Source organism: Mizuhopecten yessoensis, unplaced genomic scaffold (genome assembly GCF_002113885.1).
Source record: "Mizuhopecten yessoensis strain PY_sf001 unplaced genomic scaffold, ASM211388v2 scaffold9033, whole genome shotgun sequence".
NCBI classification, from domain to species: domain Eukaryota; kingdom Metazoa; phylum Mollusca; class Bivalvia; order Pectinida; family Pectinidae; genus Mizuhopecten; species Mizuhopecten yessoensis.
Genome location: NW_018407845.1, coordinates 937264 through 956507, shown reverse-complemented (window position 1 = coordinate 956507; position 19244 = coordinate 937264). Strand labels below are relative to the sequence as shown.

Genomic DNA, 19244 nt, shown 5'->3' with positions numbered 1-19244 from the left:
AGGAACTTAGGTTTGATGCCATCAGGGCCTAATGCCTTGTTTGGATTTAGGCCTTGGAGGAGTTTTAGGACACCCTCTATCATGAGCAGGCATGTTACACCTGGTGAGAAACTGCTGGTCAGATTTCAGAGGGATTAAATGCATATTTGAATTATCCGTTTAGTACCTGGGCCTTCCTGGTAGGGTCATGAACTAGCTTACCGTCCCTTTTCGTCGGAGACATTCCACTATGGTCTGATCGTTTGGATTTTATATACGACTAGAATCGTTTTTACTAGTAAATTTATTTTCATTTGTTGTGTTGATGGGGTGATGATGGCTTCAATATGGTTCCAGCAAGATGTTGGATTGTTTTATGAGGGATATGTTGTTTTATGAGGTTGCTTAATTCAGTTTTGAAATACTCCCACAGTTTGATTACATCCCACACGCTATTTACTGACAAAAATCTATATACATTGATAAGCATTTCTGATATGCAATTTGACAGACATTATTTTGAAGATTCTGTGAACACACACAAACACATTTTGCACTTGTAAGCAACCTGCATTTTGAATGGCCAATTGAGTTTTGTTGGAAGGTGTTTGTTGATGCAAACATAATATGGAGTATTATAGGTGACATTTAGATTGACATGTACCTTTTTTAATCCTTAAAAGTCCTTGTGCTACTTATTTCACTTATGTTTTTTGTATTTATTTCTAAAGGACATTGAAAATTGGCATTTGTTGTCCAGTCACCAGTTTATCCGTCATGTTTTCCGTGTTTTACCCAAACCGTCCTTGTAACATCCGGTTTATTACCGTCGCGGCACTGATTTCCGGTCTGATTTCCAAACTGATAACAACACCTGACAGTAACTGAAAGTGGAGACATATGGTAATTCGAAAATTGATTTTTTTCTTCTTCAAGATGATTAAGCGATCGGTAACCTCTGATAAATCCCTGACGCTAATATACACGGAACAACCATACTGTATTGTAGCCCGAGTTTCCTCCGGCCCTGATACCAAACTTAGCAAGATACAAGAAGCTTTATTTAGAGTCGCACACATATCCACATGGAACATCGCTCTTGAGACCTATATTTGCGACTGGTATATAAGTCTGGTGTCAGGGCCAGAAGAAACTCGGGCCACATGAGTCTGCTCGGGCTAACTGTCCTGTTAGAAACCTGATATTCCCTGATAAAGTCAGTCGACTATTTTCATGTGATTTTCTTTTTGAAGGAAAACGAAACAAAGTCGCTTTTAAAAGAAGATTTTATTATTAGGATAACGAAAGACATTAAATATAAGTATTCTTTTTAAAAAATAATGATGTAAAAAAATCTTAACATTTATGAAAAATGAAAATAAACATCTAACGTTAAATGTACACTTTTTGAAGTCAACAATACCATAAACCTTATTGTTTTATGCGACTTTGCTTTGATCGGCAGAGTGTACTGGACCTGTCTACTACAGTAATCATAGACTGTTGTATAGAATAGATGTGTCTTAATATCATATTCTTCTTCTTTTTCCATTTGAACGATCAGACTCAAAGGTTTGAGTGCATTTGATCCTGGGAGGTGGCATAATTGCATTAAACAAAATTTTTTGGTATTTTTCATTATGATATAAAAACAGGAAATAATTTAGGGTTTAAGTTGAAACTAGCAAGGGTACACCTGAAAAATTTAGGTTTTGCTCATGTGCTAGAGGATTTGGTAGAGAATTCCAAAATTCCTATTCAAATTAGTCCTGGGGAAAAAGAGTATTTATGTATAGGTTTTTGTTGGTGTGAATTTGGTTGATTCTGGGCGCCCCCCATGTTCTCCTATCACTTGATGCTAAAACATTGGATGGATGGATACCATCATGTCCATATATGATCTTACATAATATCTTACATAGTATCATAAGTCTGCTTTATGCGATATAAAACAGGTAACATATTAATTAAGCACAAAAACTTGAGGGGGTGGGGCAGGGGAGGCGTGTCCTCTTCTGAAAAATAAATCACAAATAAAGTAATCGCTATGACAGGATTATTACCCATATGAGTAGTTGTGCCCAACCTGCAATCCTTCATTTGGTGAACTGTTGTTGTATATGTTAGTAACAATTATATTTCTGAAATGGGAAATAAAGGGAAATACAAAAACACATATGAACCAATAACAAGGCGTTATTAACCAAATAAATAACAGTGAGGTACAATAGTGTGACGTTTGGCACCAAATTTTACATGGCAGTGAATTCATTCACTCACTCACTAAAACATAGTATCACTCTGCATTTAAAATGTTCTATTTTGTCTTGATGTATATTCATTTGGTGTTATTTAATTCGCAATATTAAACTGTATATATGATCCACACAGTGAAACATGCTCTTCTTTCAGAGATGAGAAAAAAAAATGAGTTTCCTGTAACTGAGTCAGATCAGGTTTTCTTTTCTAAATATAATACATGTATCTGAATGTTGAATGAGAACAAGGTCTCTTAACTTGTGATAGTTGATCATGATCGTCACGTTTATCTAAATCTCTTTAGTTAGTTTTCCAATTGTTAAAGACACCTGGTAACCCTCGTGTCTTTATACAGTTTGAAAATTAACTAACTTGAGTTAATAAACATAACCACCCACCACTAATTGGGAAGCCTTTATATCTCAGTCTTAGACTCTGGTGCTGCTACACCATTCCATTATTGATTCCCTTAATAGGTGAATTCTTAATAAATGCAAGCAATAAACAATTTTCACCAGGACAGCTTGAATATCAGTGATATTCTATCAAACACCCCCACCCCACCCCAATTGTGTTCATCCACCCACCAATTCGCTTGCTGCCCATAGATTGGTTCAACTTTTCTCATCATAGTATCCGGTCTAACTTAATGCCAGAAATAGTTAATTTGACATGCTTCTGCAGAATCAAATGTCATGACTCATATTTAACATTTGTATACTGTACACGATGGTGAGCAAATATTGTTTACAAGCTGAACTGAGCTAGTTTTGGGGCCAGGTGATTGTATCACATACACTTCATTTTGTCGTTGGTTATATGAAAGAAGTTACTGTACTTAAGGATGTACACCTCTGAGAAGTCAAAAAATTCATGTATTAAACTTTTTTTATATGGATTTATGGAAAAAGGAGTTAATGGCATAGTAGAAAATGCAAAAAAAACTATATGTCCGTGTGCTCGTTTTCGTGCTATGGTCGGTCAAAGACACCAATTTAACAGAACATGTGATTTTAGGTGATTTATTGGGGTTTTACCATTTGTACAACAAATTCTTACAATTTCTTCCAGTGTGTTATCAGATATGTATGAATGTTTGTAGAATTGTTGAAAATATTATTTTCTTTGAAATTATGAAAGTAACATTTCTTAATCTTATTCCTTTAACTCAGAAAGCCGATTTTAGTTACCCATACCCCCTATTTATTAATGAAAAAATACTATTTTTTTTACCATTTTTTGAAGATTAAACTCTTGATATAAAAAGTTCTGCTATTAAACGTTTTTTTAATATTTAATGAATTAAAAGAAATGTGTTTCTCTTTCTAAAACATTCACAAAAATGGGGGGTCAGTGTGCTTCTTTTTTTGTCCCATTATCATTTGTGTAATTTTTTACCTTTTTCAGGGTCAAAAATCAAAAGTGCTTCAGTTACACTAGAAATGTAAAAAATATCAATAATGTATAATTTTCCAGTTTGTTGCATATCATTTTTATCATATTAAACATTTTAAAGCTGTAGAGCAAAATTGAACTTGCTACAATTAAAAATGGCAACACAACGATAATTTTAGTGATCAATCTAGTGTCAAACGGTATATAATACGCCCGTCACACATTGAATGAGTAGTTGTTTGTATGAATGAAATATTTGAAGTATTTGTGAGTAATTGATATTGAAAGAGAAATCATTCAACATAACTGGTAGATCAATGAGTGCAATACAACATCATGGAATGCATGCATCGCATTAATGAAACCAAGGGGAATAACTCCAATCATTACTGTCGGATAATGGCGGTTATCGAACTTGTCCAAGGTTTCATGGTAATTGCCCTTGTTGTGAAGTTTGAAGTTAATCCGTTAATAATTACTCGAGATATCGAACGGACACTGTTTCGGTAAGTCCATAAAGGGGCATAACACGACAAATTGTGGTCAGATAATGGTGGTTATCAAACTTGTCCAAGGTTTCATGGTAATTGCCCTTGTTGTGAAGTTTGAAGTTAATCCCTTAATAATTACTTGAGATATCGAGCGGACAATTTGGTAGTTGTTTTAAATTCTTTTTAAAAAAGTTCTACAGACAACAGGCATCTAGTTTTTTGACATATTTTTCAGATGTGTGATTGCTAATAAACTTGATCATAGTTTGTTAAATATTACACCAGATCAAAACGAGACTTGAACGTGATTGAAACTTCAGAAGAGTAGATCCTTAATCATGATCTGTTCAGGAAAATTACAGAAACCTTCATATCAAAATGTGGACATTTAGACAATGAAGACCACTTAACTTTGATGTATGTGGATCCTTATATTTACAGAGTTTAAACTTGTCTAGAGTAGCAAACATTTTAGGGTAAGCACTAAAAACTGGGTTGAGTGGGGCTATTGGAAACAAAACAGAATGCATTAAGAAAACCCTATGTATTTTGGGTCGCCTGAAACGCGAGGCGACATTCAGGTTAAGGTATAACATTATGGACGGCGTCAGTGGCGTCGTCCGAAACAAGGTTTCCATGTGATGATTTGAGTTCCCTTGGGTTGATTGAACTCAAACTTGGTACACATATTGCATACCAATATAGCTTGGACAAGTTTGCATTTCAGAAGTTTACGTGCATTTTAAGTAGAGTAATGCTCCTTTTATTGCCAAATAACGACATTGTGTAGTAAATTCAAGAACTTTATTATTTTTTAATCAATTCCTTTCAAATTTTGTACGGTAATGCTCGAAGCAATAATGCATGTTCAACATATATTACAGGTTTTTTTGTCAAGCTTCAATTTTCCGCGTTATGGCATATCTGTTTACGCGATAAGTCAAGCCAAAACACTTTTCTTACTAAAAGCGCTGAGCAGGCGACACATCCACTCCTGATCAGTCCTGTGGAATTCTTGTGTATTTCAGTAATCAAAACTTAGTCTATGGTATTTTGACAGATTTTTAAGGTTAAAGATAATATCTAATGATAGGGGTGTAAAAAGTCCACTAGCCTGATGCCTGGGTCTAGTAGATTTGCAAATCAGGCATTTGTTGAAAGGTTAGCTGGTAACAAACAAGGCCAAAGCAATGTAATTAGGGCCCCATATCGGAGATACGGGTGCCCTATAGTAATCACTCTGTCTGTCTGTCTGTCTGTCTGTCTGTCCGTCCACAAATTTTGTTCCTAACTGATAACTTTGGTATTTATTGACCGATGTACATGAAACTTGGTCAAGATGTTCAAATCACAAAAATACACAATAAGGTGTCAAGGTCAAAGGTCAAGGTTATTAGGTTCAAAGGTCGAGGTCAAATTTTGCATCTTTTCACTGATGAACATTTAGTTATGACATGATGAAGCAAAGTTGATCAGAATAAACAAGGAGTCAACCTGACCAAATGTCAAGGTCATTGGGTCAAAGGTCAAGGTTAAATTTTGTATATTTTCACTGGTGAACATTTTGTTGTGACACTTTGAAGCAATGTTGCTCAGAATCAAACAAGGAGTCAACTGACAAAAGGTCAAGGTCATAGGTCAAGGTTGAATTTTGTATCTTTTCACTGGTGAACATTTTGGTATGACACTTTGAAGCAATGATGAACCTTTTGTTATGACATTATGAAGCAAATTTGTTCAAATTTAAAAAGGAGTCAACTGACTTAAGGTCAAGGTCATTTTATGTTATTATGTAGCAAACTTGTTCAGAACTTAACACACAGTCAACTGACCTTAGATCCAGGTTACGGGGTCCAAAGGTCAAGTTTTGTATTTTTCACTGAGGAACATTTTGTTATGATATTATGAAGCAAAGTTGGTCGGAATTAAAGAATAAGTCAACTGACCAAAGATCAGAGTCACTGGGTTAATGGTCAAGGTCATTTGGGTCCAAAGGTCAAAGACAAAGTGGATCTCTGACTTTGACCCTGGCTCTTGATGGAGGAGGTATAGAAGGAGAAATAAAACAAATCAAGGCTAACAAATGAGTATTGCACTGGTATTTACATTTCTGTTAGCCCAGCAAATATGGAGGTGGAAGGAAACAAGACACACATCATAGTACATGTAAAATGTATATTTTGCTTCCTTGCGATTCTTTTTGAAGTCCAAATGTCAAACGTCAAGCTCAGCTATATGGGCAGATTGCTTCTTGATGATTATTGGGGATATACTTGCCACAAGACGGGGCCCTTACTGACCTGTCAGTGTTCTAGTTATTGTTCAAGAAATATGTGATAATGCTAGAATATTGTGAGACAATTATGTAATGATGATTTTCTTTTTAATTTCAGGTTTGTCCATCCAGTGCTTTTGTCCACTATATGGTCATTGTCTAAAGAACAACCTTTCCTGGTGTATAATGTACAGCATCATGTAAACAATAGTTGAGAAATTTTCCGCCAAATTGTGAAAACTGCGGAAGACTTCACAAGGACACAAACTTATTGGTTGAATTCCTTTCTGTCATACCTACACGATCCAACTTTAAGTTTGAAATAATGTTACCGAAATAACATCACCGTGAGATGCTAGTGTGTCTTATTGTGGTCTAACATGGAGATTGAATATATTATTAGAAAACATTGGCAATAATCGGACAGAGTGGAAGGTCGCTTCAGGCTGCCACATTCTTGCCACTTTTGGAAAATGATTGACAGTAGTTTGTTTAACAAAAAATGTCATAGTGTAATAATTTCCAGAGCAGTATCAGAACCCTATCCAACATTATGACGTCACTGCGGTGTCGTCTCGTGGGCAGAGTGGAGTGCTACTATGGATCAATGGCGTTCTTCCAAACAATTATACACAACATATTTCTCCTCTATCATGTTGATTTGTTTGTTTCCGTTTACAAAATCGACAAGATGTCATTTTGGGTTGGAGAAACCATATTTCTGATCTGGAACTCGCTAAATGACCCTCTTTTTGGATGGTTGAGTGATAAGCAGTACCTGTCCAGATCAAATAATCATTCAGAACCCCCCAGCAGTGCCTTAGAAGTTGTAACCAATCGTCTCAATGCTCTCATGTACACTGGGCCTCTAATGGCTGTGTCTTTTGTTTTATTTTGGTTTCCATGGGGATATCCTGGTCTCCAGTTTGCCGTTTGCCTCTGCCTATACGATGGGTTTCTTACTATGGTGGATTTACACCATTCCTCATTACTAGCCGATTTGGCCGTGTCTGCCAAGGAACGCACACAGCTCAACACAATGAGCTCCTTTTTTAGTGCAATAGGTTCAGCCTCCGTGTTTTTTTCCTACTCAGTTTGGAGTAAAGAAAATCTGAGTTCCTTCAGAATATTTTGTTTGTGTTTGGCTGTGTTTGCATTCCTAGGATTTTTTATAGCAGCAAATTTGATGAAACATGAGAGAACAAGAAGTTTGAAGAAATCTTTTTCATACGATGACTCTTGGAGTAGCAGGTTGGTTAAACATTTCTTAATAGTACAATTATACTGTTGAAGTTGAAATCCTTACATGCAAGACTTTTCTGTAATTGACTAAACTTTGGTAATCATTATATATATGCTGCAGCTTATTACATTCCATACATTGTGTTATTATGTTCACTTGCATATCTCATTGTGAAAAAATATTCGATAACTTTGATTTCAACAATAGTTCGATTATATTTGCTCATATCAAGGGGAGCATAAGATAAAGTCTGTATGTATATAAAGTTTTCCTTGTCTTACTACACTACCAAACATAGTATCTTTAGTGTCCAGCTCCTAGTGTGAGGTACCCTCTGTGGTCACTGTCGCCAAACACTGAATATCTTTATAACTTTACAATTAGCCACATTAGATACGTCTAAGATCATCGCTTATTTATTGCAGAACGATCAAAGGTTTACAAGACCAATACTGTGTCGATCGGGGGTTTCTTTAGACCCTTAATCGTGTGTGTTTGACTCCCCAGAAAGACCCTTAACATTAAACAATTTCAGTAGTCAAACTACTTTAGAAATTGCTGTTAATATTCATCTGAATGTCTTTTGTCCTGCTGTCTGCAGATCAAGAGTTTTCAGTAATAAATCAAGAATGTGACAAATTAATGTTTTATAACATGGAGTGACTCCTTTCACAAAAGTTACCAACAATATTATACATATCTGTTTTAATTTCACTTTTCAGGTCTGACTCGTATGATGGCCCTGGTCAAGCAGTGAAACCAGGCATCGTAACGTTTGTGTCACAGCTTAGTAAACAACGCAACTTTATTTGGTTTACCCTTATGAACCTAATCCAGGTAAGTTGTTCTTTACAGATATAGCAACATCACTGTGGTTTTGGATTTATCTGTTCCCATGTCAATGAAAACACATTTTTCACCCGATATGTTATTGTATATTCCAATATTCATATGACACTGATGACATTTCAAATTCATGACCAATGCATGTCACAGCTAGTATTATAACTAAGTTTCAGACCCATGACCAATGCATGTCACAGCTTGTATTATAACTAAGGTTCAGACCCATGAACCAGCATGTCACAAGATAGTATTATAAATAAGTTTCAGACCCAAGAACAAGCATGTCACAAGCTAGAATTATGACTAAGTTTCAGGCCCATGAACAATTTATGTCACAGCTAGTATTATAACGAAGTTTCAGACCCATAAACATTGCATGTCACAGCTAGGATTATAACTAAGGTTCAGACCCATGAACCAGCATGTCACAAGATAGTATTATAACTAAGGTACAGGCCCATGAACAAGGTATGTCACAAGCTAGAATTATGACTAAGTTTCAGACCGATGAACAAGCATGTCTCAAGATAGTATTATAGCTAAGATTCAGACCCACGAGCAATGCATGTCACAAGATAGTATTATAGCCAAGTTTCAGACCCATGAACCAGCATGTCACAAGATAGTATTATAACTAAGTTACAGACCCATGAACAAGCATTTTACAAGCTAGTATTATAGCTAAGATTCAGACCCACGAGCAATGCATGTCACAAGATAGTATTATAAATAAGTTTCAGACCCATAAACATTGCATGTCACAGCTAGGATTATAACTAAGGTTCAGACCCATGAACAAGGCATGTCACAGCTTGCATTATAACTAAGTTACATGCCCATGAACATGTATGACACGAACTAGTATTATAACTAAGTTTCAGCCCCATGAACAAGCATTTTACAAGCTAGTATTATGACTAAGTTTCAGAACCATGAACAAAACATGTCACAGCTAGTATTATAACGAAGTTTCAGACCCATGACCAATGCATGTCACAGCTTGCATTATAACTAAGTTACATGCCCATGAACATGTATGTCACGAGCTAGTATTATAACTAAGTTTCAGGGCCATGGACAATGCATGTCACAGCTAGTATTATAACTAAGTTACAGGCCCATGAACAATGTATGTCACAAGCTAGTATTATGACTAAGTTTCAGACCCATGAACAATGCATGTCACAGCTTGTATTATAACTAAGTTATAGGCCCATGAACAATGCATGTCACAGCTAGTATTATAACTAAGTTTCAGACCAATGAACATTGCATGTCCCAGCTAGTATTATAACGAAGTTTCAGACCCATGAACAATGCATGTCACAGCTAGTATTATAACTAAGGTACAGACCCATGAACAATGCATGTCACAGCTAGTATTATAACTAAGTTAAGACCCATGAATAATGCAGGAGATTGATTTTGATTGTGTTCTTCTTTGAAAACTGGCTAAAAAGTTCAGGCTAGGCACAAAAAAAATAGGTTAAGTAGATATAGAGTTTACTGGACACACAAATTATTTTTTGTTTGCCTTAGGCATATTAGATGATGCCTTTTGTTGTTGGAATCCTAGAGAGAGGGTTGGGATTCATTTATAACCATGGGCATGTTGGTGATGAAATACAGTCAATAAAAATACCTACATGTCATCGAACTTGTGGAATCATGTTAGCGGAACTTTTTCAATATCTTGTCTAGTTTATACAACAGAAGAATCAGGTGAGAGATACAGCCCTATTGGCCTCTTGTTCCAACATAAACTCTAAATATCACCTTTTAACTCGTTTGGAAATGCGAAAATTTGGCATGTCACTAAATCTGATTTTATATTTCACAACTATTAATTTGTTATTCAATTAAAACTTATTTGTGTTTCACTGAGATTGATTTAATAATATTTTTTTCTATTTTCAGGTTTTTCACTGTCATTTCAATAGTAACTTTTTTCCGTTATTTTTGGAAAATTTATTAGGAAATTCTGTGAGTTCAAGCTTTGGATCTTTTTTGATAGGTAAGTTATTGGTTAATTTGTTCACTGTTTTATTATTTAAGTTATATTACATCACTGAAATGTATTTGGGTATTTGATTTTGTTCGAAAGTTAAATATGTTATATGTATATGTGCTATAAATGTATGTAAATGCTTCATATTTTCACAGGTATATCTTTCCTGGCGCCCCATGTAAACAATCTGTTTTTCCTGGAGTTGTGTAAGCGGTATGGTGTCTATACAGTGATACAGATCCTCTTCTCCATCAAACTTGCCCTCAGCCTTTTCATGTTCTTCATGGGACCTAACAACCTATGGCTACTCTGCCTTTTTATAGCCAGGTAAATCAGTCCGTTAGTGACCACTCTTGTTGCTGAACATTTTATCACCAAGGTTTCTTTACTAAAATTTTCAAAATGTTGCACGGCTTTCTATATATTTAGCAATTTCAGTAGTCATTTGACTTTTTCTCCTGAAATCTTGAGGGTCAAATCACATGTCAAATGGACATTTCCTTACAAACCTATGAGTCAAAGCTCTTTTTGAGAGACAGAAAGATACCTTAAAGTGTCTATTGAATATCCAGGGCCTGAATTCATGAAACTGTTCTCATGCTCAAACTCTGATTCTGTGCTCAATCCTGATTTCTTGTTTCAGTGCTAAATGCATTTCAAAAAATACATTTTGTCTGTGATTGGGAAGAATTTAGAGAGACTTCAAGCAGAAAGCTGTTTCAAATTTTTGTACTTGACATTTTTACCACGTGACATGATTTAAGCGAGTTAAAGCAAGTTGGTTTGAGTACAGAATTCATGCTTGAGTATGAGAACAATATGGGCCCAGATGTTGCTATTCTGATTGCCATGAGAACAATATGGACCATGTTGTTGCTATTCTGATTGCCATGAAAACAATAAGGGCCCTGATGTTGCTATTCTGATTGCCATGAGAACAATATGGGCCATGTTGTTGCTATTCTGATTGCCATGAGAACAATAAGGGCCCTAATGTTGCTATTCTGATTGCCATGAGAACAATATGGGCCCTGATGTTGTTATTCTGATTGCCATGAGAACAACATGGGCCCTGATGTTGCTATTCTGATTGCCATGAGAACACTATGGGCCCTGATGTTGCTATTCTGATTGCCATGAACAATATGGGCCCTGATGTTGTTATTCTGATTGCCATGAGAACAATATGGGCCCTGATGTTGTTATTCTGATTGCCATGAGAACAATATGGGCTCTGATGTTGCTATTCTGATTGCCATGAGAACAATATGGGAGCTGATGTTGCTATTCTGATTGTCATGAGAACAATATGGGCCCTAATGTTGCTATTCTGATTGTCATGAGAACAATATGGGCCCTGATGTTGCTATTCTGATTGCCATGAGAACAATATGGGACCTGATGTTGCTATTCTGATTGCCTTTCTTTAGACTCATTTTAGAAATTGAAAGCTCAATAAAGGTTTTGTTTTTGAAATCAAGACAACTTTTTGAGGTTAATGAAAATAATGTATTCCTTCTTGCAATTCTGCTTTGATACTGTGACTTTATCATTATCATTTCTCCTCCCCAGCAACCGCGTGTTTACTGAGGGGACATGTAAGCTGTTAAACCTTGTGATCAGTGACCTTGTAGACGAGGACTATGTCCTTCACAACCGGAAACGTGCAGTCTCTGCCCTTATCTTCGGGAGTACTGCCCTTCTATCCAAACCAGGACAGACCCTAGCCCCACTGATCGGGATGTGGTTGCTAGCTATGCAGACAGGTAAATAGAATAAACTAAAGAGTTCTGTATCAGGCAAAACAATTTGTTTGTATGTTTGAAGTAATATGACTGAAAAAAATAGGGTGGGTTGGTCAGGTTTATATTCATTTCTTTGTTATTATTTTTAAGGGGTGGGGGGTTTAAAATTTACAAAATCACCAAACATATTTTCATAGTTACCAAACTCCTTCCATCCTTCTTGATTTCAAGGAAAAATAATCAGCCCACAATAAACACACAATGACATGGCCAAGATGAAATACATTAATCACATATGTGTGTAAAGTTGTTTGAATTTTGCTGAAAGTGAAACCTGACTTTCAAAAGCATTCAGATCATGTTTATCTAGGTCTAGAAATGAAGTTAAAATATAAAATTTCAGTTACAGTATTTAATACAGTCAAAAGGATATCTAAAAGTAAAATTGTATTCAGTGGAGAAAATTGAACGATGAAAATTGAAGTGAAAGTGTGATGTTGTATGTTACAGACATCCTATATATGTAAGTATACCAGACGTATGTATGGATCTTGCAGGTCATGACATTTTCCAGACTAGTAACAAGATAGTATCCCTACAGCTTGGGGACGGTGAGGTTGGACCGAGTGCCCATGAACAGTACCGACAAGGCTGCTTCAACCTGCTCGTTTACATTCCCATTTTGTGTGCCGTCGTCCAGATCGCTGTCTGGTCACAGTTCAAACTTCATGGTCACCGACTCCGATGGGTCAAATCCTGTCGCACAGGAACCGACCACTCATTAATTTAAGACATATGAGATTTTTATCTGATCGTGATTATTGTTTTTTATTCTGTCTTGTATCACAAATGTGAGTCAAAGATTTTATATCATATTGTAAATCCCTTTACCCCAAACTGCTGCAAGGATCATTACTGCTGATTTTGAAACCTGTTTGATTATTCACAATATTTATTCATAAAAAACAACTTGATAATTTCATTTTAGTTATAATTTATCCATATTTTAATTTACCAAATATTTTCATGCTTCGTTTTTCCACTTGGGAACCAAATAATTTTCAATGAAGTTTGTGCTTATTTTTAATAACAGTGATACAAATACAGTTGTAGTCATGCATTGGTGCTTAAAATCACAGGGACAAATACCATGTGATTTTGAATGTACATGTAGCAAATACGTTATGTTGCAAGTTTCTAATTAAATTAGGACTTTTAAGATTTTTATGTTTTTTGACATGCCATATTCAGACCATATTGTTTATTTAATTGGTGTCACATTACAGGTGTACAGAAGTGGAAATCCATGTCCATTGTAGCGTACGTGTAGGTAATTTTATCATTCCTGTAACGTGTACACGTTATTATACCAGTAAATCACTGTCCATTTGGGGTAAGAATATCCTTTTGATTTAAAAATTTAATTGTACATATAGATATTGCCAATGACACATAATAGATTTACCTGTAAGGTTTAATGATTGGATTTTGTAGTTTTAAACTTTTTTTTTATATAATTCTTCTATTTTTTATTTAATTCTTCTATTTACATGTTCCTACAACATAACTGATGAAAGTAATGTCTATTCTTTATAATTGAGTATCATTTACTTGTTCGTATGTACAATAGATGAAATTGCCCTCAATACAATCAAAATCAATATTGTTGAAAAAAGATGTAGGGATTCTACTTTTTCCTTGACCAAGCTGTGATAACATCATAATTTGATGGGCCAAGCTGTGATGATGTTTATTTTGGCAAATGCCATGGTACTTCGTTCATCATTTGCATGTAGATTTGTCAGTTTTTCACATTTTTACCTAAAGATATTGTTTTACACTCAGCACTAGAGAAATACCACAGAATATTTTTGTTGAAATAGTTTATCATTGCCAATCAAAAATCGAGAATGCACCGTAGAATACTTTTGTTATCAAATCCCTTAATTTGCAACAGAAAAATGACACCGTACAGAAAGCTTATGTTATAAGAGGTTTTCATTGCATATCAACAATAGGATCACCACAGAATATTTTTGTCAGCATCATAGGCAGACATATATATTCCAATTTGTAATATATATGTCTCTGTCGTAGGTAGTCAAATGGAATCATTATTACCAGGTAGGTACCCTTAGTTTTTGTTGTCATTATTTATTCTATAAAAACTTTGGCCTCTATAAGGATGGCAGTCCCACCAATTTTCTACTGTGTACATGGACAGTGCTTTTTTGTGTATATTTAATTGGTGTTATTTCCTCTGTATTCATACAAATACCATTTTAAGCTGCATCTATTGGGGAGTTGGCAATATTTATTTCATGACCAGTAGTGTAGTATATAAACTCTCCCTTTTATAGTCAAGAGGTCTTGGAATAGAATGTTGTGTAGGAGCTGAGGTGGTTTTTTTTGAAAATGGAAATTATAATTATTAGATTTCTTTCATGTATAACTTTTTGCTGCAAAAGTGAGCAAGCAACTCCTAAGTCAGACATTTGGGCGAGAGACTGGGAATCTTCTCTGTGAAAGATACAACATAGAACACTGGAACTCTCTTGCCAAGAGATTGGAACTCTTCTCTGTTAAAGATACAACATAGAACACTGGAACTCTCTTGCCAAGAGATTGGAACTCTCCTCTGTTAAAGATACAACATAGAACACTGAAACTCTCTTGCAAAGTGATTGGAACTCTTCTCTGTTAAAGATTCAACATAGAACACTGGAACTCTCTTCCTTAATATAGATAAAAATGCTTGAAATAACTAGATACATATTAGTTCTCTTTTATCTCTACTGTGGAATATATTTAACTCATTTACCTCTGAAGACACATTTGAATTCTTCCAAATCAAAGGTTGGAATAGTTCATCATGAAGTTTCACTCGTATAACAGGTAGCCATTCATATAACAGGTAGCCACTCATATAACAGGTAGCCACTCATATAACAGGGAGCCACTCGTATAACAGGTAGCCACTCGTATAACAGGAAGCCCCTCGTATAACATGTAGCCACTCATATAACAGGTAGCCATTCATATAACAGTTGGTAGCCACTAGTATAACAGGTAGCCACTCGTATAACAAATAACCACTCGTATAACAGGTAGCCATTCATATAACAGTTGGTAGCCACTAGTATAACAGGTAGCCACTCGTATAACAGGGAGCCACTCATATAACAGGTAGCCCCTCGCATAACAGGAAGCCACTCGTATAACGTGTAGCCACTCATATAACAGGTAGCCACTCGCATAACAGGAAGCCACTCCTATAACAGGGAGCCACTCGTATAACAGGGAGCCACTCGTATAACAGGGAGCCACTCATATAACAGGTAGCCACTCGCATAACAGGAAGCCACTCGTATAACATGTAGCCACTCATATAACAGGTAGCCACTCGTATAACAGGGAGCCACTCATATAACAGAGAACCACTCGTATAACAGGTAGCCACTCGTATAATAGGAAGCCCCTCGTATAACAGGTAGCCACTCATATAACATGTAGCCACTCCTATAACAGGGAGCCACTCGTATAACAGGGAGACACTCGTATAACAGGGAGCCACTCGTATAACAGTTAGCCACTCGCATAACAGGAAGCCACTCGTATAACGTGTAGCCACTCATATAACAGGTAGCCACTCATATAACAGGGAGCCACTCGTATAACAGGTAGCCACTCATATAACAGCTTGTAGCCACTCATATAACAGGTAGCCACTCGTATAACAGGTAGCCACTCATATAACAGCTTGTAGCCACTCGTATAACAGGGAGCCACTCATATAACAGGGAACCACTCGTATAACAGGTAGCCACTCGTATAACAGGAAGCCACTCGTATAACAGGTAGCCACTCATATAACAGGTAGTCACTCGTATAACAGGGAGCCACTCGTATAACAGGGAGCCACTTGTATAACAGGGAGCCACTCGTATAACAAGTAGCCACTCATATAACAGGTAGCCACTCGTATAACAGCTGGTAGCCACTCGTATAACAGGTAGCTGTTCATATAACAGGTAGCCACTCATATAACAGCTTGTAGGTACTCGTATAACAGGTTGCTACTCATATAACAGGTAGCCACTCATATAACAGGTTGCTACTCATATAACAACTTGTAGCCACTCATATAACAGGTAGCCACTGATAATAAGTTTATGTGCCAATATTGTACTCTTCTCCTTAAAGATTTTTTTTGCACAATTTAATCCTTGAGATCATATTTGTTTTTCTATTTGTTCAGTCTGTTGCACATACCAACCTTATGATGCTGAGGGCGTGTATAAAATGTTTTAGACGTCGTAATAGTTTGTAGCAGCTCTGAATGTTCACCTACACAAACGCAAAATCTTACAAATAGGTATAGTACATGCACTGTGAAACATGTGAAGAAGCTCTTGTTTCATTCATACATTATTTTTGCATGGAAATCATTTTAAATAGATATGGTGTTCTAGAAATAATCAATAAATCCGGTTTAAGTCAAAAAAAAATTACCTGCAAATCATAAAAATAACAGTCTGTTGAAACACAGACCTTTACTCAGAATTTTACCTGTGATAATCTTTTGCTTGGGCTTAAACCTGTCGTATCGGTAGATAAATTAAGCTACTAAATAACTAAATTTTCACATATCTGAAACTAAATCTTCATCTATAAAGGTTTGAGTTTGGGAATAAGTGGAGTTATTGGTTTTCCTGTTCCCCAAGGACTAGTTCCACACGTCCAGTACATTACCACTAGCTGTAACTTCTCCGTAAAGGATGCGTTAATTACAAGCAGTTCATGTCTTCGTGGTTTGTATTTTTAGATTGTGACCAAGTTATGGTGCTTACGTATATATGTTCAGGTATAAATGTGGTTTATCCCATAGGCTGGACAGGATATGTTTGTTCATTAGGATAAACACAGTAAATTTACTGCTGAATAATAAAAAATGTTTTATATATTCCATATTGTATATACTGTAATATATTTTTATGAGTTATACAAATGATTTGTGTTTGAATTTGTAATAGGAGGAAATGATTTCCTCAGTCTTGCCATTCTATAGAAATTACTTGTTATTGTTATAAAATATCCAAATAATTGTTAATTGACAATGATTTTTAAGAAATTTCCCTTAATTTTAATAGTCTAGTAGAGTGTTCCTTCTTATTTACTTCTGAAGATTTTTGAAGATGTTCAGAAATGAAAATCATAGCACCTAAGGGTGGTTCTAAAGTCTTAACCATTAAAATGTTGCCTTGTTTAAAACAAGTCTGTGATTTTAGTTAACACCATCATTTTTTTATAGGATACATGTATGAAGTAATTGTTGTGATATGAATTTCTTTTACTGGGAAAATACAAGAAAATAATATTATGATGTTGCAACTTTACATTTTTTTGAATCGATAAGAAAGCACCACTTGTATCATTGTCCATGTACCAAAGAAAAGGATGATAATATTCCATAAATTTTGTAGTTATGAGTATAAACTTTTAATTTCAAAAATTTAACTGTTCACAGCATCAAAACCCACAATTGATACAATGTTATTTATACTATATTTTACCTTTTTTTCACCAACAATTGACATTCTTGAATAAGGCTGATACATCTATGAATGGAAATTGTTACAAATTACTGATTTACAGAATAGATACACTGTACCAGGTACCGGTGGTTTCATCTACAACTATTGCAGAATGGCATATAACAGTAAAGTTGACAGGCTTTGAATTTGGGTGTCACTCCCCTGTTGTCTTCAAAGGACAGGTGTAAGCCTGTTGTTGGTCAGGTATTTTTACCTGAAACCAAAATATAACTGCATGCTTTTGATTTTGTTGTGACATATTCCAGGGTGCGCCGACTGCAAGTGAACATAAGCCCTGGAATTTAGAGGAAATGTATGGGAATGCCATAGTACTGTATAGTAGAAGTATTCTCTGTAATCCCTACAATAACAGTTTACATGTAATGTGTGCCTTGAACTGAAAACTTCGCCAACATGTACATACCATTTTCTCTAAGTGGGTGATACATTCATACAATATCATGTTATCTTTGATTTTGTTTGTATTTTATCTGTTGATGGACCAAAAATTATTCATGCATCTTTTGTAGTACATTTCACCATGACAAATTTCTTTCCATAAATCCACCCAACGGAACTTCTTCTGTTTTATAATATGACATTTGTGTTATTCTTTTAAATAGCTGTGTCAAATTTGAAGTTAAACATAAATAAAAATTACAAGGTGATTTATTTAAGTGAAATCAACTTAAGAGATGCAAGAGAAAATGTTTAATGAAATAAATGCCAAAATTTGTCAGTTGAATACTTTCACTTCAAAATTGACACAAATAAGGACAGAGATAATCATATGGAAATGTTAACATTAGAAATAGGATTCTTTATATTTATATGTTGGAATCATATATTTTTATATACGTGTGTAATCTATGTCATATTGCTGTTTTTGCTCATATATATGACCTACAATTAGGTTTTAGGTCTCCTGAGACAGTCTCGGTTACAGAGATCTGAGACAAAGTCTTGACATTTTCGACTCTTCTCAAAAACAACGGAATCAATTTCATCAAAAATTCGAAGAAAACCCCATGACCGAAAACATCAAAATTGTTGATTATATGGATCTCATTGCCCAAGGGCCTGAGGGGCTCGGCCCATTTATTGACAGTTACGAGCTATATATTATATTGGTCTTTCCAACATCATTTTGTTGGTGATTCCACATTTAAAAAGCATATTTGGTTATTAACAATTGTATTATCTCTCAGGTGACTGTTAAGATCCATGGAACTCTTGTTTGTTCATTTTTTAAGAAGAAAAAATTAAATATGTTGTTCATTCAGTTATTTTATTCAAATACAACCAAAAAGTTAAAATCCATTTTTGTCAGCAAGACAGTGATCATGATCAAAATGGATACACCAAATCAAAGTCATTATTAAAATATACACACCAAATCAAAGTCATTA

General features: G+C 35.3%; 1 protein-coding gene across 1 annotated transcript; it reads left to right on the top strand.

Moving 5' to 3' along the window:
• The first annotated feature begins 794 nt into the window (after positions 1-794).
• Positions 795-15835, top strand: LOC110457162 (transmembrane protein 180-like). The gene is made up of 7 exons (XM_021508299.1): positions 795-882; positions 6518-7650; positions 8365-8479; positions 10406-10502; positions 10652-10823; positions 12069-12262; positions 12799-15835. Exons 2-7 carry the CDS (start codon positions 6953-6955, stop codon positions 13029-13031), a joined length of 1509 nt encoding a protein of 502 aa, XP_021363974.1. The 5' UTR covers positions 795-882; positions 6518-6952; the 3' UTR covers positions 13032-15835.
• The last annotated feature ends 3409 nt before the right edge of the window (positions 15836-19244 follow it).